Here is a 25,464-nt window from a genome sequence, read left to right as displayed (position 1 = left end):
GCAAAAGGATCACTGGATCCTATTCCAACATTAGTGAGAACCGACAGATGATTAGCCATGTACATGGACCCTTTTCACTGAGAGGACGGCTGGTAGCCATTGACAACGGTGATCCACAAACATACAGCTTGCCATGGGAAGAAACCTGCGTGCGTGAAGAAGAAGACAGTAGGAAAGCAGAAATTCAGAAGACAGAGCATCTCCAAAACCTCAACCTGTTTCTCATTACTGAATCACAAGTACTGTTTAATTTATGTTATTTATTTTTCATAAACATAACCACTCTTATCATTAATCTCCTGACTAAGATTTACAAAATAACCATAGCTGCTTCAAGCCGACAATCTCTGTGGGATCGACCCTTACTCACGTAAGGTATTACTTGGATGACCCAGTGCACTTGCTGGTTAGTTGTGCGGAGTTGTGAAAAGTGTGAATCACAATTTCGTGCACCAAGTTTTTGGCGTCGTTGCGGGGATTGTTCGACTTTGGACAACTGACGGTTTATTTTGTTGTTTAGATTAGGAAATTTTTTTTTTCTTTTTAGTTTAGAGTCACTAAAATTGCGTCTTCTATTATTATTTTTGGTTAAAATTTTAAAATCCCTATTTTCTTTTTCTAAAATTTTTCGAAAAATTTTTTTAAACTAATAATTGAGTTTTTCTGTTTAAGTTTAGTTTCATGCTTTAAGTTTGCTGTCAATTGCATGTTCTAATTTCTCTTTAATTTTCGAAAATATATGCATTGTGTTCTTCATTGATCTTCAAGTTGTTCTTGTTTATTTTCCTTGTTTAATCTTTAGTTTTTCTTGTTTTGTGTCTTTCCTTGTTTTTCTTGTGCATTTTCGAATTATTAGTGTCCAAAGTATAAAAATTGTTAAGTTTGGTGTCCTTTGTGTTTTTATTTTCTTAAAGATTTCTAAAATTTATTCTTGGTGTTCATCTTGATCTTCAAAGTGTTCTTGGTGTTCATCTTGACATTCAAAGCTTTCTTGTTTATTTTCTTTATTTTGATCTAAAAATTCTAAGTTTGGTGTCATTTTATTATTTTTCTGTTTCCTCATTAAATTCAAAAAAAATATCTTTTCTCTTTATTTTAATTGATTTTCGAATTCTACCTTTAAAAATTCAGATTTTTACTTTAAAACTTCCTATTTTATCTTATCTTATTAGTTTTGGAATTTCAAAATTCAAAATTTCTTTTTCAAAAATCATATCTAAGGTTTTTCAAATTGTCTTAATTTACAATTATTCTAGTTTTTGAAATTTTTATTTTATTTTCTATTTATTTTATTTTATTTTATTCAGTTGCTTTTAATTAAATAAAATAAAAACAAAAATACAATTTATTTGCAATTCATATCAATTCCCTTTTCTCCATCATGGACATAAGTGGAAATGAACAGTCCAGAAGGACTCGAGTCATATGCTAACCCCATTACCACTGCATATGGGAGTAGTATCTGTATACCTCCCATCAAAGCAAGCAGTTTTGAGCTAAATCATCAGCTCATTGTCATAGTGCAGCAAAATTACCAGTATTCCGGTCTTCCACAAGAAGAACCTACTGAGTTTCTGGCACAGTTCTTGCAAATTGCTGACACAGTACGTGATAAGGAAGTAGATCAGGATGTCTACAGATTATTACTATTTCCATTTGCTGTAAAAGATCAAGCTAAGAGGTGGTTAAATAACCAACCCATAGCAAGCATAAGAACATGGAAATAGTTATCAGACGAATTCCTGAATTAATATTTTCCTCCAAAAAGGATGACACAGCTAAGGCTGGACATTCAAGGCTTTAAACAAGAGGATGATGAATCCCTTTATAACGCCTGGGAGAGGTACAGAGGGATGCTAAGGAAATGCCCCTCTGAAATATTTTTAGAGTGGGTGCAATTAGACATCTTCTACTACGGGCTTACAGAAAAAGCTCAGATATCTCTAGACCACTCAGCTGGTAGATCTATACACATGAGAAAGACTATTGAGGAGGCTCAAGAGCCTATCGATACAGTTGCTAGAAATCAGCATCTGTACATAAGTAGTGAGTCCTCCATGAAAGAAGAAGCTAAGGCAGTATCAACTGACTTTAGCCCTCAGGAACAAGTTGCTGAACTCAATCAGCAACTATCTTCTATAACAAGGCAGTTAGCAGAATTTAAGGAGATGCTACAAGAGACCAAAAATGCTAATAAGGATATGGAATCACAATTGAACCAGACAAAATAGTAGTTATCAAAACAGATAACCGAAGAGTGCCAAACAGTTCAATTAAGAAGTGGAAAAATATTAAATACCTCAACTCAAAGCAGCAGAAAGCCAAGAAAAGAATAGCTGACAGAGGATGAGCAACCTGCTACCAGAAATCCCTCTGAGGACAGTAAGAGCCCAGAGAGGAATAACTCTAGCGTTCAAACGTCAGAAAAGGGTGAAAAACTGGCATTAAACGCCCAGTCCATGTCTAGTTTTGGTGTTCAAATGCCAGAAAGGGGAGGGAATCTGGAGTTAAATGCCCATCTAGCCCCCAAGCCTGGCGTTCAAACGCCAATGAGAGATCAGACACCTGCAAGTGTTGATGGTAACCCCTCTAAGAAGGCTTCTCCAACCACCTCTGTAGGGAATAAACCTGCAGCAACTAAGGTTGAAGAATACAAAGCCAAGATGCCTTATCCTCAGAAACTCTGCCAAGCGGAACATGATAAACAATTTGCCCGTTTTGCAGAATATCTCAGGACTCTTGAAATCAAGATTCCGTTTGCAGAGGCACTTGAGCAAATACCCTCTTGTGCTAAGTTCATGAAAGAGATCTTAAGTCATAAGAAGGATTAGAGGGAAACTGAAAAAGTCTTCCTCACTGAAGAGTACAGTGCAGTCATTTTAAAGAGCTTACCAGAGAAGCTTAAGGATCCTAGGAGCTTTATGATACCATGCACATTAGAGGATACTTGTACCAAGACAGCTCTATGTGATCTTGAGGCAAGTATCAACCTAATCCCTGCATCCACTATCAGAAAGCTTGGCTTGACTGAAGAGGTCAAACCAACCCGGATCTGTCTTCAACTTGCTAATGGCTCCATTAAATATCCATCAGGCATAATTAAAGATATGATTGTCACAGTTGGGCCATTTGCCTTTTCCACTGACTTTGTAGTGCTAGAAATGGAGGAGCACAAGAGTGCAACTCTCATTCTAGGAAGACCTTTCCTAGCAACTGGATGAACCCTCATTGACGTCCAAAAAGGGGAAGTGACCTTGAGAGTCAATGAGGATGAGTTTAGGCGGAATGCTGTTGAGGCAATGAAGCATCCAGACACATCAAAAGACTGCATGAGTGTTGATATTATTGACTCCTTGGTAGAAGAGATCAACATGGCTGAGAGTCTCGAATCAGAGCTAGAGGATATCTTTAAAGATGTTCAGCCTGATCTGGAGGAACCAGAGGAAGTAAAAGAACCTCTGAAAATTCCTCAGGAAGAGGAAAATCCTCCAAAACCCGAGCTGAAACCACTACTACCATCCCTGAAATATACATTTTTGGGAGAAGGTGACACTTTTTCGGTGATCATAAGCTCTGCTTTAAATCCACAGGAAGAGAAAGTACTACTTCAACTGCAAAGGACACACAAGACAGCTCTTGGGTGGTCCATAAGTGATCTTAAGGGCATCAGCCCAGCAAGATGCATGCACAAGATTCTATTGGAGGACGATGCTAAGCCAGTGGTTCAACCATAGAGGCGGCTAAATCCAGCCATGAAGGAGGTGATGCATAAAGAGGTCACCAAGTTACTGGAAGTTGGAATTATTTATCCTATTTCTAATAGCCCCTGGGTGAGCCCTGTCCAAGTTGTCCCCAAGAAGGGAGGCATAACAGTGGTTCATAATAAAAAGAATGAACTGGTTCCTACAAGAACAGTTACAGGGTGGCGTATATGTATTGACTATAGAAGGCTCAATACAGCCACCAGGAAGGATCACTTTCCTTTACCATTCATAGACCAGATGCTAGAGAGACTAGCAGGTCATGAATATTACTGCTTTTTAGATGTCTATTTAGGTTACAACTAAATTACAGTAGATCCTCAGGACCAAGAGAAAACAGCATTCACATGTCCTTCTGGAGTATTTGCCTATAGAAGAATGCCTTTTGGTCTGTGCAATGCACCTGCGACCTTTCAGAGGTACATGCTTTCTATCTTCTCTGATATGGTGGAGAAATTTCTGGAAGTCCTCATGGATGACTTCTCAGTATTTGGAGACTCATTTAGCTCTTGTCTTGACCATCTAGCACTTGTTCTGAAAAGGTGCCAAGAGACCAACCTAGTTTTAAATTGGAAAAAATGTCACTTTATGGTGACTGAAGGAATTGTCCTTGGACATAAAATTTCAAATAAGGGAATAGAGGTGGATCAAGCTAAAGTAAAGGTAATTGAAAAATTACCACCACCTGCCAATGTTAAGGCAATCAGAAGCTTTCTGGGGCATGCAGGATTCTATAGGAGGTTTATAAAGGATTTTTCAAAAATTACAAAACCTCTGAGCAATCTGCTAGCTGCTGACACGCTATTTGTGTTTGACATAGAGTGTCTGCAAGCGTTTGAAACTCTGAAAGCTAAGCTGGTCACAGCACCAGTTATTTCTGCACCAGACTGGACATTACCATTCGAACTAATGTGTGATGCTAGTGACCATGCCATTGGTGCAGTACTAGGACAGAGGCATAACAAGCTTCTGCACGTCATTTACTATGCCAGCCGTGTTCTAAATGACGCACAGAAAAATTACACAACCACAGAAAAAGAGCTGCTTGTAGTGGTTTATGCCATTGACAAGTTTAGATCATACTTAGTAGGATCAAAAGTGATTGTGTACACTGACCATGCTGCTCTTAAATATCTACTCACAAAGCAGGATTCAAAACACAGGCTCATAAGATGGGTGTTGCTTGTACAAGAGTTCGATATAGAAATAAGAGACAGAAAAGGGACAGAGAACCAAGTGGCTGATCATCTGTCCCGGATAGAACCAGTAGAAGGGGCATCCTCCCCCTCTATTGAGATCTCTAAAACCTTTCCGGATGAGCAACTATTTGCCATTCAGGAAACACCATGGTTTGCAGACATTGCAAACTATAATGCTGTAAGATTCATACCCAAAGAGTACAGCAGACAGCAAACAAAGAAATTGATTTCTGATGCAAAGTACTACTTATGGGATGAACCATATCTCTTTAAGAGATGTGCAGACGGAATAATCCGCAGATGTGTGCCCAAGGAAGAGGCACAGAAGATCTTATGGCATTGCCATGGATCACAATATGGAGGCCATTTTGGAAGTGAGCGAACGTCCACAAGAGTCCTCCAATGTGGCTTCTACTGGCCTACCATTTACAAAGACTCCCGAGAGTTTGTACGTAACTGTGACAGTTGCCAAAGAGCTGGCAATCTGCCTCACGGTTATGCCATGCCTCAACAAGGGATCTTAGAGATTGAGTTGTTTGATGTATGGGATATTGACTTCATGTGGCCTTTCCCACCATCATACTCAAACACTTATGTCTTGGTGGCAGTAGATTATGTATCTAAGTGGGTGGAGGCAATTGCAACACCCACCAATGATACTAAGACAGTGATGAAGTTCCTCTAGAAGCATATCTTCAGCAGGTTCGGTGTCCCTAGGATACTGATCAGTGATGGGGGCACTCATTTCTGTAATAAACAGCTTGACTCCGCTCTGGTCCGATATGGAATTAACCACAAAGTGGTGACTCTGTATCATCCCCAGACAAATGGGCAGGCTGAAGTCTCAAATAGAAAAATTAAAAGAATCCTGAAACGGACTGTGAGTAACCGCAGAAGGGATTGGGCAAGAAGTCTAGATGATGCTTTGTGGGCATACAGAACAGCATTCAAGACCCCCATAGGGACCTCTCCATACCAACTTGTGTATGGGAAAGCGTGCTATTTGCCAGTGGAACTGGAATACAAAGCCTACTGGGCAACTAGATTCTTAAATCTTGATGCTAAGTTAGCTGGAGAGAAAAGATTGCTCTAGTTGAATGAGCTAGAGGAATTCAGACTCAATACTTTTGAAAATGCAAAAATTTACAAGGAAAAAGCAAAAAGGTGGCATGACAAGAAACTATCATCCAGAGTCTTTGAGCCAGGACAGAAGGTTCTGCTGTTCAACTCTAGGCTCAGATTGTTCCCTAGGAAACTGAAATCCCGGTGGAAGGGACCATACGTGATTACAAGTGTGTCACCATATGGCTATGTAGAGCTTCAAGATATTGATTCTAATAAGAGGTTCATTGTTAATGGACAGAGAGTCAAGAATTATCTTGAAGGCAATGTTGAGCAAGAATGCTCAAAGCTGAGACTAGATTAAAGCTCAGTAAGGTCCAGCTAAAGATAATAAAGAAGCGCTTGTTGGGAGGCAACCCAGCTATTAGCAGATTTTATTTGTTATTCAAATAATAATTATAGGAGTTTGATATAAATTATCTTCAAAGTTAATTATCAATTGCAGGAGTTCACAGAGTTATAGAAGGATTCAGAGCATAAAGCAGAGAAAAGGAGCTAACTGGCACAAAAACGCCAGTAAAGATACCTTTCTGGGCGTTAAACGCCAGAATGGGTACCATTCTGGGCGTTTAACGCCAGAATTGTAGCATCCTGGGCGTTTAGAAAAATGCCCAGTTATAAAGGCTTTCTGGTGTTTAACGCCAGCCAAGGTCCCTGGCTGGGCGTTAAACGCCCAAAAGAAGCAACAAATGGGCGTTAAACGCCAGAATGGGTGCCATTCTGGGCGTTTAACGCCAGGAATGTGGAGGGGAGGAAGTTTTGTTTCCAACTCAAATTTTCATGGTTCCGTCCAAAATTTCTTGCAAAAACATGTTACAAATTATCATCTTTCAATTTCAATTTCAAAAAAATAAAACTAATTAAAAATAAATTTTTCTTTAATCCTAAAAATCTTTCTCAAATCTTCTTCAATTTCTTTTCAAATCTTTTTCAAAACTCATCTATATTTTTAATTTCTTCTCAAATCTTTTCAACTCATCATATTATCTTTTCAAATTCAGATTTATCTTTTTCAAATCTCTCATATCTTTTCAATTTTAAAATTTCATCTTTTTCATATCATATTTATCTTTTACAAATCATATCTTCTATCATATCTTTTTCAAAATTTTTGAACCCACCCCCTCCCTTATAAATTCACAATCGGCCTCTCCCTCTCCTCCATAACTCGAATTTGACTCTCCTTCTATTCCTCTCCTTTCCTTTCTTTTGCTTGAGGACAAGAAAACCTCTAAGTTTGGTGTGTTTTTCATGATCACTGAGCTAAGATTCACTAAGATCATGGCTCCTAAGGGAAAATAAACCACTTCAAGAGGCAAGAAAGAGAACACTCCAAAACCACTTTGGAATCAGGAGAGGTTCTTAACCAAAGAACATGCAGACCATTACCACAAAATAATGGGTCTAAGGTCAGTGATCCCGGAAGTTAAATTCGATCTGAAAGAAGACGAATATCCGGAGATCCAAGAGTAGATTCGAAACAGGGGCTGGGAAATTCTAGCTAATCCTGAAACAAAGGTGGGTAGAAACATGGTTCAGGAATTCTACTCAAATCTGTGGCAAACAGATAAGCAGAGAATGACTGGAACCGCCTTGTATACCTTCCGAACCATTGTCAGAGGGAAGATTATTTACTTCCACCTGGACAAAATAAGAGAGGTCTTCAAGCTGCCTCAACTATAAGATGATCTAGAATCCTTTAATAGGAGAATAGTGAGATTAGATAAGCGCTTGGACCAAGTTCTAGAGGACATATGCATCCCTAGAACCAAGTGGATAACCAACACAAAGGGTGTTCCGAATCAACTCAAGAGAGGAGATCTCAAACCAATTGCTAGGGGCTGGCTGAACTTCATTGGGCATTCTATACTGCCCACCAGCAACCGCTCTGAAGTCACTGTCAAAAGAGCAGTGATGATCCACTGCATTATGCTGGAAAACGAAGTGGAGATTCATTATCTGATTTCTTGTGAGCTTTATACAACTGCAAACAAGAACTCCACTGATGCCAAATTGGCTTACCCAAGCTTAATCTCTCTGCTATGTAAAGATGCTAGGGTAAAGATGGGAGTGGATGAGTATATCTCAGTCGAGCACCCAATCACCAAAAAGTCAATGGAAGGACAACAAGTGCAAGATAACTCCATCAAAAGGAGGGCACATGAGTTTCTCCTAGAAATCCCTCTGATTGACTACTGGACCCGCCTAGAAGCATCTATCACCAAGCTGCAAGAAGCTATGGATCAAGTAAAAGAAGAACAACAAATTCAAAATAGCATGCTCTGCAAACTGCTGAAGGAACAAGAGAAGCAAGGGCGTGAGCTACCGGTGCTGAAGCGCCAAAAGCTGTCTCTTGAAGGGCCAGACATCCCACAGATTGAACGAGCATCCATCTCCCAAAATAAAGATTGTTGAGTCCTAATCTTAACTCTGTAATAACTTTTGCTATTAGAGATCTACCTTAGGAGTCACATGAATAATAGTAATTAGTATCTTTATTTTTATTTTTTTTATTATCTCCAAGTAAGCTATAATTTATTTTTCTCATCATCATTAAACATGAATAAAATAGCAGATTTTTTTTAGAATAATAAAGAGGCAGTTTTATTTTCGAGTTCTTAATAAGAAAAATTCAAATTATTTATATGTGGTGGCAATACTTTTTGTCTTCTGAATGAATGCTTGAACAGTGCATAATTTTTGATAGTGAAGTTTATGAATGTTAAATTTGCTGGCTCTTGAAAGAATAACGAAAAAGGAGAAATGTTATTGATAATCTAAAAAATCATAAAATTGATTCTTGAAGCAAGAGAAAGCAGTGAATACAAGGCTTGCAAAAAAAAAAGAAAAAGAAAAAGAAAAAGAAAAAGAAAAAGCAAGCAGAAAAAGCAAATACCCCTTTAAACCAAAAGGCAAGGGTAAAAAGGATCCAAGACTTTGAGCATTAATGGATAGGAGGGCCTAAAGGAATAAAACCCTGGCTTAAGCGGCTAAACCAAGCTGTCCCTAACCATGTGCTTGTAGCGTGAAGGTGTCAAGTAAAAAACTTAAGACTGAGCGGTTAAAGTCGTGGTCCAAAGCAAAAAGAGTGTGCTTAAGAACTCTGGACACCTCTAACTGGGGACTTTAGCAAAGCTAAGTCACAATCTAAAAAGGTTCACCCAGTTATATGTCTGTGGCATTTATGTATCCGGTGGTAATACTGGAAAATAAAGTGCTTAGGGCCACGACCAAGACTCATAAAGTAGCTGTGTTCAAGAATTAACATACTAAACTAGGAGAATCAATAACACTATCTGAATTCTGAGTTCCTATAGATGCCAATCATTCTGAACTTCAAAGGATAAATTGAGGTGCCAAAACTGTTCAGAAGCAAAAAGCTACTAGTCCCGCTCATCTAATGAGAATTTGAGCTTCATATAAAACTCTGAGATGTTATTGCCTCTTGATTTTCTTTCTATCCTGTTTTATTTATCTAGTTGCTTGAGAACAAGCGACAGTTTAAGTTTGGTGTTGTGATGAGCGGATATTTTATACGCTTTTTGGGGGTATTTTCATATAGATTTTAGTAAGATCTAGCTACTTTTTAATATATTTTTATTAGTTTTTATGCAAAAATCACATTTTTGGACTTTACTATGAGTTTGTGTGTTTTTCTGTGGTTTCAGGTATTTTCTGGCTGAAATTGAGGGACCGGAGCAAAAAATCTTATTCAGAGGCTGAAAAAGGACTGCAGATGCTGTCGGATTCTGACCTCCCTGCACTCGAAATTATTTTTCTGGAGCTACAGAAGCCCAATTGGCACGCTCTTAATTGCGTTTGAAAGTAGACATCCTGGGCTTTCCAACAATATATAATAGTCTATACTTTACCCGAGTTGAGATCACACAAACTGGCGTTTAACGCCAAGTCTGTACCTTATTCTGGCATTAAACGTCAGAGCTGGCATAAAAGTTGGAGTTAAATGCCCAAACTGGCACAAAAGCTGGATTTAAATGCCAGGAGCAGTCTATGCACGTGAAAGTTTCAATGCTCAGCCCAAACACACACCAAGTGGGCTCCGGAAGTAGATTTCTGCACTATCTATCTTAGTTTACTCATTTTCTGTAAACCTAGGTCACTAGTTTAGTATAAAAACTACTTTTAGAGACTTACTATGTACCTCATGACATTTTTACATCTGAATTTTGTATCTTCTATGGCATGAGTCTCTAAACTCCATGGTTGGTGGTGAGGAGCTCTGCTGTGTCTCGATGGATTAATGCAATTACTACTGTTTCTCATTCAATCACGCGTGTTTCTATTATAAGATATTCATTCATACTTCAACATGACGAATGTGATGATCCATGACACTCATCACCATTCTCAACCTACGAACGCGTGCCTGACAACTACTTCTGTTCTACCTTAGATTGAATGTATATATCTTGGGTTCCTGGTTCACGAGTTTGACTGCCTCTCTTGACAATAGAGCATTCAACTCCGTGAGATCAGAGTCTTCGTGGTATAAGCTAGAATCAATTGGCAGCATGCCTGAGATCCGAAAAGTTTAAACATTGTCTGTGGTATTCCGAGTAGGATCCGGAAAGGGATGACTGTGACGAACTTCAAATTCATGAATGCCGGTCGCAGTGATAGTGTGCAAAAGGATCAATGGATCCTATTCCAATATTAGTGAGAACCGACATATGATTAGCCATGTACATGGACCCTTTTCACTGAGAGGACGGCTGGTAGCCATTGACAACGGTGATCCACCAACATACAGCTTGCCATGGGAAGAGACCTGCGTGCGTGAAGAAGAAGACAGTAGGAAAGCAGAAATTTAGAAGACAGCGCATCTCTAAAACCTCAACCTGTTTCTCATTACTGAATCACAAATACTGTTTAATTTATGTTATTTATTTTTCATAAACATAACCACTCTTATCATTAATCTCCTGACTAAGATTTACAAAATAACCATAGCTGCTTTAAGCCGACAATCTCTGTGGGATCAACCCTTACTCACGTAAGGTATTACTTGGATGACCCAGTGTACTTGCTGATTAATTGTGGCGGAGTTGTGAAAAGTGTGAATCATAATTTCATGCACCAAGCAGCAGCAACACGAAAGAACAAGAGGATGAGGAAAAAGAAGAATAGAGGGGAAAGGGGGTTACGAAATAAAAATAAGGGGAGGAAAGCGTAACCGCCGAGGAAGAGCGCCAAAAGGCAGGGGCATATTCGCCATTTCACCCAAAATTTCAAATAAATGAAATGATGGGCATTTAATGCCCAGCACAAAAGCCAAGAAAGTAGCACAAGGGTCGAGGCGACCACACGTGAGGGACACGAAACGCCATCAACAAGTTCCCGAAAAAGAAGAAAGTTTGCCGCCTTAGCGAATAGGACAAACGCGCCCAGCCACGAGTCTCAAACGTCAAGGCTGGCGCGTTGGGGCACTGTTACGGACTGCCAAGTCCAGCCCAAGTAGTCGCCGGGTCGGGGTACCGCCCCACCCAGGCCCAAACCTCCATCAAAGGGGTTCAACGGGTCGGTCCCTAACACCCGACTCAGGACCCAACCGACCTACCACCCAAAGCGTGCTATCGCTCGGGTCGTTGCCCTCGGGGCGGCGCCCGGCATCCCGACCTGAAGTCCGGGACAACCTGCCCACGTGGAGTACGACAGCTCACAGCTCCCCTACCAGTGGGCTAGACCATTACTAGGCCCACCCAGCATAGTATATAAGGGGAGAGGACAGCTCTCCCCCCAAGGTATGTCACATCTTTACCTAATTCGGCCATCCTTTGGTATGGACTCTGACTTGATCGTCGGAGTGTCCTTGCAGATGGCTACCCCCCACGCGCGCGCGCGTTCCGTCCAACCTCCGGCGTCACCAGCACACGTCAAACCCTCGCTCTACGTCCGCTTGGGGTCTCTCCCTCTCTCCTACTCATCTCCATCCGACTACCCGAGAACATCAGGTAACGAACAGTTATATTTAAAAAGGAGACTGAGATTAAGAGTAAGATTAAAATTGAAAGATAGAAATTAAAAGATATAAATAAAAAAAATTAAAATTAAATTAAGTTTTTGTATTATATTTAATTTAAAATATATTAAATTGAGTTATATCTAAATAAATACAATACTAAATTTCAGTTCATTAATTTTAATTTTAGCATCTGAAAACAGACACTACCACAATGTTCTATAATCAACTTAGAACTTAATAGATGGTAATACATAAAGTATATTTATATAAGAATATGTGACACATTTAGTCCTGCTCATGTCGAAGTCTCTAATCTAATATGTGACACATTTATATAAGACTCTATTTCTGAAAAAAAGTGCTAATAAAAAAAGTGAAAAAGACTTTAGCTTTTTAATGTTGTGTATTTTAAATTACCGAAATATTTCTATCATTCGTTACCCGACATTATTACTAAGGTTTAACTGGTCTAATTGTAATTTAACTAAAAAAATCGTTCCATAATAAAATAATAAATAAATTATAAATAAACATCTTAAAATATCTTTTAAATTTAAAATTTTATATAAAATATCACCAACTAAACATCATTAGTTATCAAAATATGCAAAAATTTGTTATAAATTTGTTGACAATTAATATAATTATATTTTTATTAAAAATAGTTGAATTAAATTACAGGACATAAGTTAAAGATAGAAAATATTGTCTTAATATAGTTGAATAAAAAAGTAAAACAAAACATGATAGTATTGCAATATACAAAAGAGCCTGAAACAAAAATACAACAGAGCCTAAAACAAAAAGATTCCAACATGGAGGAGAGGCAGCGAGTCGGCAGAGATCGAGAGTAGGGACAGTGCAACCAAACAATGAACAAAATAATTAAAACAATTTTTTTAAAGAAAAAGTCTAGGGGACCAGCAACTTTGTTAAATTCTGGCCAGCATATAATCAGTAAAAAAAAGTGAGCCATTGGATAAAATCTCAACCAATCTCACACCATTAAAACCATCATTGATGGCTATTTGATGGCTACAAATCATGAAAATTGCTGGCCCCCTAGCATTCCTCTTTTATAAATAACGAAACAATCAAAATATGAATCATACAATTACCAATTGCAAATTTTTTCTTCATAAAACAGAACAATAAAAACATGAAGCATATAATAAATCAAAAGATCACCAATTACAAACTTTTAATAAGAACAGAAGTTAGAACAATGAAAAATGAAGAAAGTTTAAAAGTTTTCAACCCAATTTTAACAAAGCTCATCACAATTATTAACAAAAAAACACAAAAGAAACAGCGAATCAGTAATATAGGCAATTCAAAGTCAAGAAATTTTAATAAAATTTAACTACAAAAATAGACAGTAAAGCAATAACAGAGTTATCAATTTAAAATTTATCATCAAACACAATCAGTGAGCAAAATAATCAACCAAGCATTGATTGAGCATTCAAAAAAAAAGAATTAAAAGAACATTTAAATCACAGCAACAACACAACACCACCAATAGGAACATTTAAAACGAAGCACAGAAAAAAGGGTTAAGTACGATTTTGATCCCTAAGGTATAGGCAGAAAATTTTTTTCGTCCCCAATTTCTTTTTGCATACGAAATTATCCCTAAGGTTTAACTTAGTTTTAAAATTGTTCTTCGGATCAAAATGCGTTTCTCCTTCTTCACCAAAATACAGTTTCTATCCTTCTTCTCCATCACAACAGCATCTCTTGTTTTTCTTCTTCTTCAGCAACAACAACAATGAAGCAAAAATAATGTAATAAACATAAAAAATAGAAACAAAAATAGAAATAGAAGCAGAAGCAGAAGAAACAAAAGCATAAGCAGAATTAGAAACAGAAACAGAAAAAAATTGGAAATAGAAATAGAAGCAGAAACATAAGTAGAATCAGGAGCATCAAAAATAGAAGTAGAGTCAAAAGCAGAAGAAACAGAAGTAGAACAATGGATTAACAAAATAAGAAATAGAATCAGAATTAGAACACAATGTGATTAACAATGGATTAACAAAATCAAAATAAAAATCAAAATTGGTGAATTAACAAAATCAGAATCAGAAACAATGTGACTAATAATCTGATTAGCAAAATCAGAAATAGAATCAGAATTGGAACCCTAGGAAGGATATGTTTTCCAAAACTTGCAGAAATTCATGGTGGTGGTGATGGAGAAGACTTGGCAGAGGACGTTGTCGTTGTGGCAGCAACAGTGTAGGAGGAATAGAGTGCGGTCGAGGGGACACTCGTTGAGGGGCTGGGCAGTGGCGGCGCAGATGACAGAGCGAAGGTTGCTGCAGAGGAGCTGGACCTTCTTGTGAGTTCTCTCTCCCTCTGGTTCTGATTCTCGACGGCGATGACAATTCCAAGCTTCGCTGGCACCGTTCCCCCTTCCCCCTCTTCCTTTCTTCCCCTTCTTCTTCCCTTCCTCTTTCTTCTTCTTCCCTCCTCCCACGCGTGATTTCGTTCTCTTTTTTTTTACAATTTTTTTGTTAGGGTTAATTTGGTAATAAAATTTAAAATTTAAGTAAAAATAACAATTTTAAAACCAAGTTAAACCTTAGGGATGATTTTATATACAAAAAAATATTGGGGATCAAAAATATTTTTGGCCTATACCTTAGGGACCAAAATCATTCTTAACAAAAAAAAAATATATAAGAATCACCATTACCGAAAACAATAATTTGATACGTGTATGCTCAAAGAATTAAAAGCTAAGCTTTTAGGAAAGTAAAGAATTCCCAAACCAAAGAACCTTCAATCACAGCTTAAACTAAAAGTTTACAGTTCCCTCAAATTGAAGTAGCAAGTAGGAGTGGAAACAGACTAGGTCAGATTTTACTCTTAATAGACCAGGCTTGTAATAAAGCATATTGGCTTAAGCCTAGCCTGTAACTTGATATAAGCTTTTTAATGAGCATTGAGTCTGCCCTGTTGTCAAATTTCGTCTAACCTGAAGCTTGTCGATAGGCCTTTTTTTAATAAATAATTAAATTTAAGGTATAATTTAATTTTTAAAATTATAAAATATAAAATATAATTTAATAAATAAAAATGCACATATATAATTAAAGAGACAAATGGCTTAGTGGATAATGGCATTTTAACATTATAGAAGATCCAAGTTTAAACCCTTCCTATTACATTTTTACTAGTATAATAAAACTTTACATATATCTTTGTAGGCCTAGGCCGGCAGGCTATTTCAAAAGCCTATGCCTAACCTTTTAAAGAACTTAGGCTTTTTAAATAGCCTGAGCCTGATATTTTCTATTAGGCCAGGCCAGGCTGTAGGCCCCTGCCAGGCTACCTGTCCTTTTTCCATCCCTAGCAGCAAGCAACTTTGAAAATCAAAGCACCAAAAAATAATTTTCAAGTAAAAGATTTAGATCACCAATCCTAACCAGGAATAAAACCAAATTCTAAGAATAAAGAAGTCTAAAACAATGATGATTGAAGAAAAAACCCCAAAAATTACCTTCCGCTTGGGCTGGAACTGAAACACAGATGAAGAAGAGAGGGAGCACAAATGAAGAACTCGAACTAGAAGACACAAGCGACGAAACTCGAATATACGACGTTTGGAGCCTAGCGGAACAGAGGCGGCGCGACAAAAATGGAACAAAGGCAACGCAACTTGAAAAAGAGAGAAGACATGGAGGCTTAGGGCTTTTTGGGTCTGGGAGTGAATATCTCACGAGGTCATAAGGAAGAGCTGAGGAAGATGAAGACGACGGTAGTCATGCTCGAGGGAGAAACTACGCACCTACAACTGGTGAGATTGTGAGATCGAACAAGGGTTTTTCTTTGGAGAATGCCGATGGACGGACGGACGGAGGGAAGCTCCTGACTGCGACGGACGGCGACAATGCTCACTCCTTAAGGCTTGCAGTGGTGGTAGAGGCTAGGGTTTTCGATTTTCTTTGGAAGAGAGAAGCTTCAAGCTTGCTCCACTTTCTGTGGGGAGAAGGAAAGAGATGGGAGAAGGGGCTCTAGGGCTTCATGCATGCCTTTTTTTATTATTAATAAGTGTGAACCGGCCGGGTCCAGGTCCGATCTGATCGTTCGGTTTAACAGTTTACATCCGGTTTTTGGATTACCAATTTTACCTGAAGAACCAAACTGTTGAAGCTGCCGGTTCACGGTCAGATCGGTTCGGCCTGATTTTCGGAACCATGATTACTACACATCTGTTGTGCTATTCTGATCGGAGGTGTTTATAATCATCTCTCAAAAGTTTGACTAGTTCATCCTCTACTATATAGGCTCAGAGCTGGCTGCGTTTCTGGTTGGAACTATGGTTGGAATTTATTCATCAAGTGAATTAAAATTGAGGAAAGGAGAAAGAAAAGATCGCACCAAAGGAAGGTGGAGAACCCTAAACCCAGTCACTAGGAGAGAGAGAAATGATGGCGGAGCTGATGGAGTAAACCTCTCCAACACCTTCATACACCAATTGTGAGTGGCTTTGGCCTGACGGAATACAAGCCTTGTAATTTGTTAATGTTCAAAGGGTTTATGGGTGTGCACACAACATCTTTACACATACATCATTCTTCTTCACTTCCTCACTTGAAAACTCCACCAGCATCGTCATCGTGTCGGGTTGCTCGTGCTCCTCGTGATTGCCTTCGACAACAGAGACACCGAGCAGCCCAACGGAGCGTGAATGCGAAGTAAGTTAGAATGAAGATGTGGCATTTTTCGGAAATAACTTCTGTGAGAGGTTGAAAAAAAGAATTGGGACCGTGAGGTTTCAAAATTGAATGAAGAAAGGGCATCTGAGTTTTAGAGAAAAAAAATTAAAGAAATGGTAAGATGGGGAGGAAAAGAGAGAAGAAGGAGAGTGGGCACTTCTCTAAAGTAATTAGGGCCCGTTTGGGAAACTCTAAAAGTAGCTTTTTTTTAACTTTTGACTTATAAAAAGTAGTAGTATTAATGTCGGGTGCAATTTTCAAAACCAAATTGTAACTTTCTAAGAAGCTATTTTGGAGCTTATAGAGAAGTTAAAAAAAATGACTTCTCTCATAATACTTCTACTTTTCATTACATTTCTTTAAAATAAGCACTTTTAGAGTTAAAAATCCAAATACAAAATAAATTATTTATAAGTTACTTTTAACAGAGTTATTTATTGTTTAAGTTATTTTATCAAAAGGAGCTTAATTAAGTTAGTTACCCAAACTGGGCCTTAACCCACTCTCTTTGACTTCACCAACTTCTCTGACCATGCATAGCTGAGCAACAACTGATAATGCTAGGAAAACGTAGATCTCCTTCCATGTGCTTTTTGTTTTTTATTTTAGAGAAAATTCTAAAAAATTTCACGTCGGTGATGATTTCTCCTATATTCTAGTTTGTATAGATTCATATGGGTGTCATATTATTTTATGGCATATTATTTTAGTGAAAATGTGCATTTAGATGTTCATATGATTTAGACAAATTTATAAATATAGATATTTATGCAAAAATAAAGTATTCAATTTTTGTTTTCAATCTGACTCATGATCTTATAAAGTTTATTAAAATTGGATTAATTAAAAATATGCATGCATGAAGTCATTTTTGCATGTAATTTCTAAATTTTTTCATCTAAATTTGATCTATATTTTTGAGTATATTAGTATGGTAATCATTGTAGTTTCGTCGCAACATTAATGTGATAAAAGCTGCGATAATTTCATAACTAATATATGAGACGAACGAGATTGTTAAAATAATAAGGTAATTAGCATTTAGAAGCGTGTATAAAGTTTATAAGATGTAATTATTTCTGGAAAATATATATGTATAGCCTAAGTGAGAGATTGTTAGAAAATTATTATTTTCTAATCTATTTATGGAAATACATATATTAATTATAATTGTAAATTAAGTTATTTCACATTAAATGACTTATATAATGATGATCTCATTTATTATCATAAATGTTAAATTAAATAAGTTATTATTACTTTTAATTTGAAATTAAATGAGATTAAAATCAGAGATGCTATTTTATTTTGGTTTTAGAGTTTAATAGGTGCTACACTCAAATATGAATAGTGATGTTAGGGTTTTTTCGTCCCCAACACATCAAAGCCACCTTCGTAACTCTTTTTCCATCAGAGAAGTTGCGATTCAACCTTATCAGAGATACAGAAAGTTTTGGTTGAGAAATATCAAAGTCAAAGAACAAACTTTTTCAATTATACTCACGAATTCAGATAAGTTTCCATGCTCTCAAGTATCTCTTTCTTAATGATTTAATATGGATGATTTTGATATTAAAAAAAAATAAAAAATTCCCAAATGTGGATAATATATTTATTTAAATTAATCAAATGATTATTACTAATTTATATATATTAGTATGTTAATAGGGACTAATGTATTTATTAATTCACTTTCCTATAAATTAACATAAATTACTAGAAAATATACATAAACCTGAAAGGAATAGGCTTTAAAACTAGTCCAAAAATATTTTTATATTAGTTAATGCACAGATATGTTTCTTAGTGGGAAAAAAGCTACATAAAACTTCCTTTTTGTACGTAACAAAAATTTGAGTTAGTTTTTAGACAGTTCATTTGTTTTTTTTTTATTTGAATAAATCGTAATGGAAAAGTACGAGAAGACAATGTATATTTTATATAATGTGTATAATATAGTTAATTTGAAATTAAAACTAAATTACAGACAACTAATTAATTTTGAATAGTTTCCAATTTAAAATTTAAATCAAATATTAGGATTACCGTCGATTTTGGAAACAAATAAACTACCTTTTTCTTTCACCTCTCTTCCTCAATACGATTTGTTAGTGTTCTATACCTTTTTCATCGAGTCTCGCTGTTACACTATATAATAAAGGATGTTTTAGGAAAAAAATTGAATACCATCTCTCTTTCATATTCTACTAGCAGGAGGACCCGTGTAAACTGCACGGAATTACAATTTTACGAACATACATGAAAAATAAACTATTCAATAATTAACTCCCCAAATCAAAATCATATGCAAGTTAATACAGTATTAAAATACTCAGAATCAAAAGACAAACACAATCATATTCAAAGAGAAAAAATATTACTTAAATAACTTCTTCTATTGAATTAGATATCCAATCAATCAAACATAGCCATATTCAAAGGTGACAATGTTCTAAAGAGAAATAGAATAGATGATCAAGCTAAATAAAATTAGTTTAAAAAAGTTAATGATCATACCAAAATTAAATGGTTAGAAAAGTTCAAAACTTCACAAATGTCAACCAATTAGGCATTTTTTTATTAGGAGAAAAGTTGAAAGGAACATCAAGTTGTAATATTGTTAAACATAAATTGTATCTAAACATAGTAATCTGCCGATATAATATCATTATATCAATGCTAATTAGGATCTAACACATCATGATAATGATATAAAAAGAGAAGCATCTAATTGCAATAAGCATCTAATAAGCATCATGAGTAGAATGGTGGTGAACCCTTTAGTTGTTGATGGCTATGTCGAAGATAACTAGGAGTGGTTTTGTTTTGAATAATGAGTAGTATTGATAGATTCTACGCTCCACCTTGTTGTGTTGAGCTTCTCTACTTCAAAAAAAAAAGTATAAAGCTAATAGGGGGAATGAGCTAACCAAATAGCATATTAATCTGACTGTTCACATCTAATATCAAAAAGTACTTAAGTTAATCAAGAAGTTCACATCTCATACATATTTTGAATATAGATAATGAAAAACCCAGGGTCCAAAATAGAATACATATCCCAAAATTAATAAAAGAAAGTCTCAAAGCAGCTGAATAATTACTTTCTAACCACAGAAACCTGAATCAAATGATCTTCGTTCAAAACACTCCTAAATACACATAAATATCCAGGCTTAAGTTTATGCATCCTGACAAAATCTTTTCATTTGGGTCCAATTTTGTACTCTCGATTCCTGCCCTTACTTTTCAAGACATGCATTGCAAAGGTTTTAGTAATCTTTGAGTCCTTAACAGTAAATTTTCATTGTTCCGATCCTCCACTCTTGAGTAATAATCTAGCAAACTCACCGCAAATATACTGTATTAAAAAAAAGGTTAGAAATAGGTCATAAAAAATAAATTCACCAATAAGTATGAAATAATAGTTACACAAATTTACAAATCGATCAGCCTTCATATCATACTCAGTCAACCTCTTGCTGTGATGTTCAGCAACACATCTATATATTTTAATTTTAATTGATAGAAAAAATATAAGAAAACTAAAAATGGTAACCGTATTGTGAGATGGAAATTGATTCTTGAAATTAGTACACTTTGAATGTAACAAACTTATCAACCAATCAAATTATATCAAGAGTGAGAAAATCAACAACACATGTAACAACAATCTAATATTAAACCAGAAAAAATTAACACACGCTCTTTTTTTTGTTATTGACCTCTTCTTGACAGTAGTTCCATTGGAAGTGTTCTTCTAAATACTTTGCACACCAGAACTTCAAGTGTAATAAAAAAAATAAAGAATAATGAGAAAACAAATAGACAATAGAAGAATCAAATAATAACATTATATTACACAATAAATTATATATATATATATATGCTTATAAATACAGTAGTTAAAATATAAGATGCATAAAACTAAGAATAATTAAGAATTTGAAGAAAAAAGGAAAAACTGTAAACTCTAATCTTTTCATATTCCCATACATCTCATTATCTTCTATACCATATGAAACATCATCCAGTCCATCAAAATAGTTCAATCCCAACTCATCTTGAATTACTTTTAGTAAAGATGTATCAATAATATCTTTAACATAGTGAAAAGCATAAAAATTCATATAAATTGGTTTATTTCGCCTATCCACAGGAGCCACAAAAAATATGACACTTGTGACATGCATTAGACCGATCTTCACCACACTCTTGAACTTATAGAAAGCAAATAACTTGTCTATCTCATCGGAAGGTATCCAGATTTTGTTTTTCCGGGTTTTTAATTTAAGCTTGATACAGTTGTCACAAAGATCAATCAGAAAAATTTCATGTTTCAGCTCGACCCCATATCTAGCAACTACTATCTCTGGAAGCAAAACATCGTCCTAAAAACAAAAAGAGATTTATCTTATATATGATTTATGTATTGATCACATGGCCCAAGATTAAAAAAAAAAAACAGAAACGATATATTAATCTAAATATATACCCGTCCTGTGTATGTACGAAAGATAATTGTTTCTTCCTTATCATTTCGCCAATGCTCTCTTGTGCCAAAGAAACGCCTAAATTAACCCAACTCAATATGTTTACACCATACATAACAAGAAGTCCTTAATAGAAAAGGAAAACAATATAATCTCAACCTTGTGCGATCACTTCTACGTGCAACAAGACTCATCGTAGGAAAATAATACCCAAAAAATATATTTCAGCTATCTGAAAAGAGACAGACAAAAAAAAAAGGAAAAAAAAAGGAATATTGCATGAAAATATATAATCCTGTAGACTGGGAAAAACCAGGAGAGCAGAAAAAAAAATAAAGATGCATAATAACAAAAGGAGTAACCAGGGATAAATATTAAGATATTGCACAATTTTTAGTTAAAAAGTTTTTGACTAATAAGGTGCCTAATAGTTGCAAATTAGTAACTTACTACTATCTTTAGGATTATTTTTTTTATAGCATTAAAAATGTATTAAATTATTTGTTCAATATTTTTTCTTATTGGATACAACATAGTAATACGAAATTAGTGAATTTGACACGGCCAATACAACGTGAATTAAACAGAATTAATTAACCGGTAAAAAAAATTAATAAAAAAAATAGTTTTCTATTATTATCATTTAAACTTCTATCATGTTATTATGTTATATTTTAGCATGTTACCTTAAATGTGGCTTAATAATCAAAATGATCAGCAAAATTAACTCTTATCCACACTTCAAAACCTGGTAACAAAAAGCATATAAAAAAAGAAAAGAAAAGAAGAAGTTAATAAGAATGAGATGTTGCACTCAACCAAGTATGAAACATGCCTTGTTATGGAAATCAAATATTTTTTTCTTTCCTTTTAAATTGAGAACCAAAGTTTTCTTGAATGATACATGCATGTCCAAATATATGACAATATCTTTTATTGGTTCATATTAATATCTAACAACATGTCAGACAAACACAAATGTTACTTTTAGGAAGAAAATAATCATAAAGGATACTTGAACTCAGCATATTCACATAAACGTACTCACTCGATATTTTCAGAATCCAAAACTGTAGTTGATAAAATTATCGAAAGGCAAGCCACCAAAAAATGAGAAGAAAAGCAAAAGAAAAAAGAGTGAACAGAAGAATGTGTTGAGAATGCAACGGTTAGGGCAAAAATTTAAAGTGTTCTTCGGGTGTCAGAAGATTTACCTTATCATCACGTCTCTTGCTCATTGGACGAACTATGTATTCTGGATCTCTCAAGAGTCCAAGCAAGAGCACTATCCGCCGAGAAACTGTCGGAGATATCTCGTTCGTAGGAATCGAAAGCACCGGAAAACACCGCAGAGGACGAGAGTTCTGTAATTTGTAGGAGGATATGGGGTTTAACCCTAATAATGTTAGGTGGTGGGGTTTCTGGGTTGAGTGACGGGAGACACCAGAGAGAGATGACAGACGTCACTCAGTTACTTCTTCTGAGGTTCTCTTTTTATTTATTGCGTGTGGGAGAGAAAGAAGGGATGGAGCTTTGGTCTTTTTAGGTTTTGTTGGTGACTTTAAAAGGGAAAAATATTAATAGAAGATAGTAGAAGATAGAAGATAATAATTAAAATTATTTGGATAATTTTTTTTAAAATAAATTACACTAAATAATGGTTATGACAAATTAATTATTCAAGAAGACAAATAATTATTGAGAAATTCATCAAACAGATTAAAGTATATACTGTTTTAATTTTATAGAAGAAATGGGTGTATATTTTACAAATAAAAAAAGAAAAATATTATTTAGACAATATGTAAGAGAGAAATATTTTATTTTTTCAAAAAATATTTTATATCTCCAAATTATGAACCATATTGGAGGCTTTAAAACTAGTCCAAAAATATTTTTATATTAGTTAATGCACTGATATGTTTCTTAGTGGGAAAAAGCCACATAAAACTTCTTTTTTCTACGTAACAAAAATTTGAGTTAGTTTTTAGACAATTCATTTGTTTTTTTTTTATTTAAATAAAATAAATTAGTTATTTATTTAAATAAATTGTAATGGAAAAGTACAAAAAGACAATGTATATTTTATATAATGTGTATAACAGAGTTAATTTGAAATTAAAACTAAATTACAGGCAACTAATTAATTTTAAATGGTTTTTAATTTAAAATTTAAATTAAATATTAGGATTACCGTCGATTTTGAAAACAAATAAACTACCTCCCTCTTTCACCTCTCTCCCTCAATACGATTTGTCAGTGTTCTATACCTTTCTCATCGAGTCTCGCTGTTACACTAACGCCATGGTCACCAGCCACCATCGGAAATCGCGCCGATACTGTTTCGACTGGTGCCGTTGTTGCACAGGCCACCGTCAAGGGAGGACGCACATATTGTGTGGGTCGAACTAACGGCACCACAGCAACCTGGACGTCCAGCGCCTCCGTCGCAGCCGGTGTGTGTCTTCTTCCCGACATCGTCCTCATCTCCTCCGATGCGCCTTCGTTTTCTCCCATTCCTTCAAATCTCTTCTCACCGATGATACCACCATATTCTTCTTCTTCTTCGAATCCAAGCATGATTAGCTTCTTTCATGATTTGAGCCTTATGCTTCGCAACAGTGCCGCTTTTGTCATTGCTAGTCCTTCAAAATTATGTTTCACCACAATAATAGTTTTTTCTGTTTATTCATCTTCTTCTTCTATTCTAATGGTCAATTTAGGATGATCATTTTAGTAGGTATGCGGATGGTTATTTTATTTTTATGTAGATGATTATTTTGATTGGATTGAGTTTAGTTATATATAATTAAAATATGTTAGATGTTCAATTTATTAGGTATGCGGATGATTATTTTTATCCTTAAGTGGATGATTATTTTTATTAAAGGTGAGTGGCGTGTGGCAACCCAAGTAGCGACGATGAAATGGAATGATTATTGATGAAGGTAGGTAGACCGCCAGTTGAAAAAGAAGGGAGTATTGAAGGATTTCAGATGGTTATTTTTTTTAAATAACTAATTGGATTTTTTAAAAATTTGAAATTTGAAATTGGAGAATTTGAAATTTGAAATTTGATGTAAAATAATTGAATAAGAATTTTTAAATTTATTATTTCGTAGATAATTTTTATTTTTAACTTATATTAGATTAAATAAATAGTCCATTATACACATTGTACAAATACCTCGTTGACTGCCTAATGTGACTCAATCGTAATACACAATTCTACTGTTTTGTATTTTTTGTTATATTTACGTTGGTAAAAAAGCAAAAACATAAATTATATAATTTATGCTAGTGTTAAGGCAGCAAAAACAATACGATTTTTTTTTCCATTTTTACTATTAAAAATGGATTTTTTTTTTATAATTTCTCAGTCACTAGCAAAAATTGGAAAGAAGAAATTTTTTTCTCCTCTTTTTTGCTATTTTTGTGGGCAAAATATGGGACAAAAAATTAATTCATTTTTACTGGCAATATGTGCGAAATAAAAAAATAACACAATCACCAAAAAACTATATGAATATAATTTTTACAAAAAAATAAAATTAATATACAAATTTATAAATTTTTGTATCCTAATTTAAATTGGTAATAAATTTTTTTATTTAAATAAAAAAATGGTTCAATTTGTGCTCAAATGATCCAAAACAAAGGAAAAATATCTATCTATTATCCCGATCCTTGAATATCTTCATGGCATTATACTATTCCTACCTCAATTTAATGGACAAAAAAAGAAAAAGAAAAAATGGTCAAAAATGACAACCGGCCTTCTCCGCGTCACCATTTCTGTAAGGCGTGGCATATCGCTATTGGTTTTTCCACGTACATATGACTAACGAGTATTGAAGCAAGAGACACCAAAATAATCCTCGTGAAACATTAAAAAAAAAAGTCAAATATATCTCCCTCTCTTAGGTGTCAAAATGAAATAAATTAAATCAAAGATAGGGCATTTTTAATAATCACTAGAAATTAGAGATTAATAAGTAATAATAAATTTTAGGACATTATAGTGGTATAACTTTATTTATTAATAAAAGATTATCTTATTAATTAATAATTTAATTAGTTAAAAAAACATTTATTTTTTTATTCGATAGGAAAACTAAAAAGATAAATATAATACTTTATTTATATTTAAATTCAATCAATATAACGGTATGTCTAATG

The 25,464-nt window shown here is 35.0% G+C and overlaps 1 protein-coding gene and 1 long non-coding RNA gene across 2 annotated transcripts in view; both read right to left on the bottom strand.

Moving 5' to 3' along the window:
- Positions 9,498-25,464, bottom strand: part of LOC110265843 — a 28,229-nt gene continuing 12,262 nt past the window's right edge. Inside the window, exons 2-3 of the long non-coding RNA XR_002352257.1 lie at positions 10,446-10,455; positions 9,498-9,509 (exon numbers count right to left, since the gene is read on the bottom strand). This is a non-coding gene — a long non-coding RNA (uncharacterized LOC110265843). The remainder of the gene's footprint in view (positions 9,510-10,445; positions 10,456-25,464) is intronic.
- Positions 20,396-22,974, bottom strand: LOC107614358. Its single transcript, XM_021109224.1, has 6 exons — positions 22,500-22,974; positions 21,972-22,033; positions 21,445-21,517; positions 21,288-21,363; positions 20,771-21,183; positions 20,396-20,574 (listed from the first exon to the last, which is right to left on the bottom strand). Exons 3-6 carry the CDS (start codon positions 21,477-21,479, stop codon positions 20,553-20,555), a joined length of 546 nt encoding a protein of 181 aa, XP_020964883.1. The 5' UTR covers positions 21,480-21,517; positions 21,972-22,033; positions 22,500-22,974; the 3' UTR covers positions 20,396-20,552.

This window comes from Arachis ipaensis, chromosome B08, assembly GCF_000816755.2.
Source record: "Arachis ipaensis cultivar K30076 chromosome B08, Araip1.1, whole genome shotgun sequence".
NCBI classification, from domain to species: domain Eukaryota; kingdom Viridiplantae; phylum Streptophyta; class Magnoliopsida; order Fabales; family Fabaceae; genus Arachis; species Arachis ipaensis.
This window is presented reverse-complemented; position numbering and strand designations above follow the sequence as displayed.

Bases quoted from the DNA above. Each gene is read 5' to 3' on its own strand.
- LOC107614358 (XM_021109224.1), bottom strand. From the start codon at position 21,479: ATGAGTCTTGTTGCACGTAGAAGTGATCGCACAAG. The intron at 21,184-21,287 runs GTATATATTTAG...TTTTGTTTTTAG, and splicing joins TTCGTACATACACAGGACGG to GACGATGTTTTGCTTCCAGA. The intron at 20,575-20,770 runs ATTAGAGTTTAC...TTACACTTGAAG, and splicing joins ATGTATGGGAATATGAAAAG to TTCTGGTGTGCAAAGTATTT.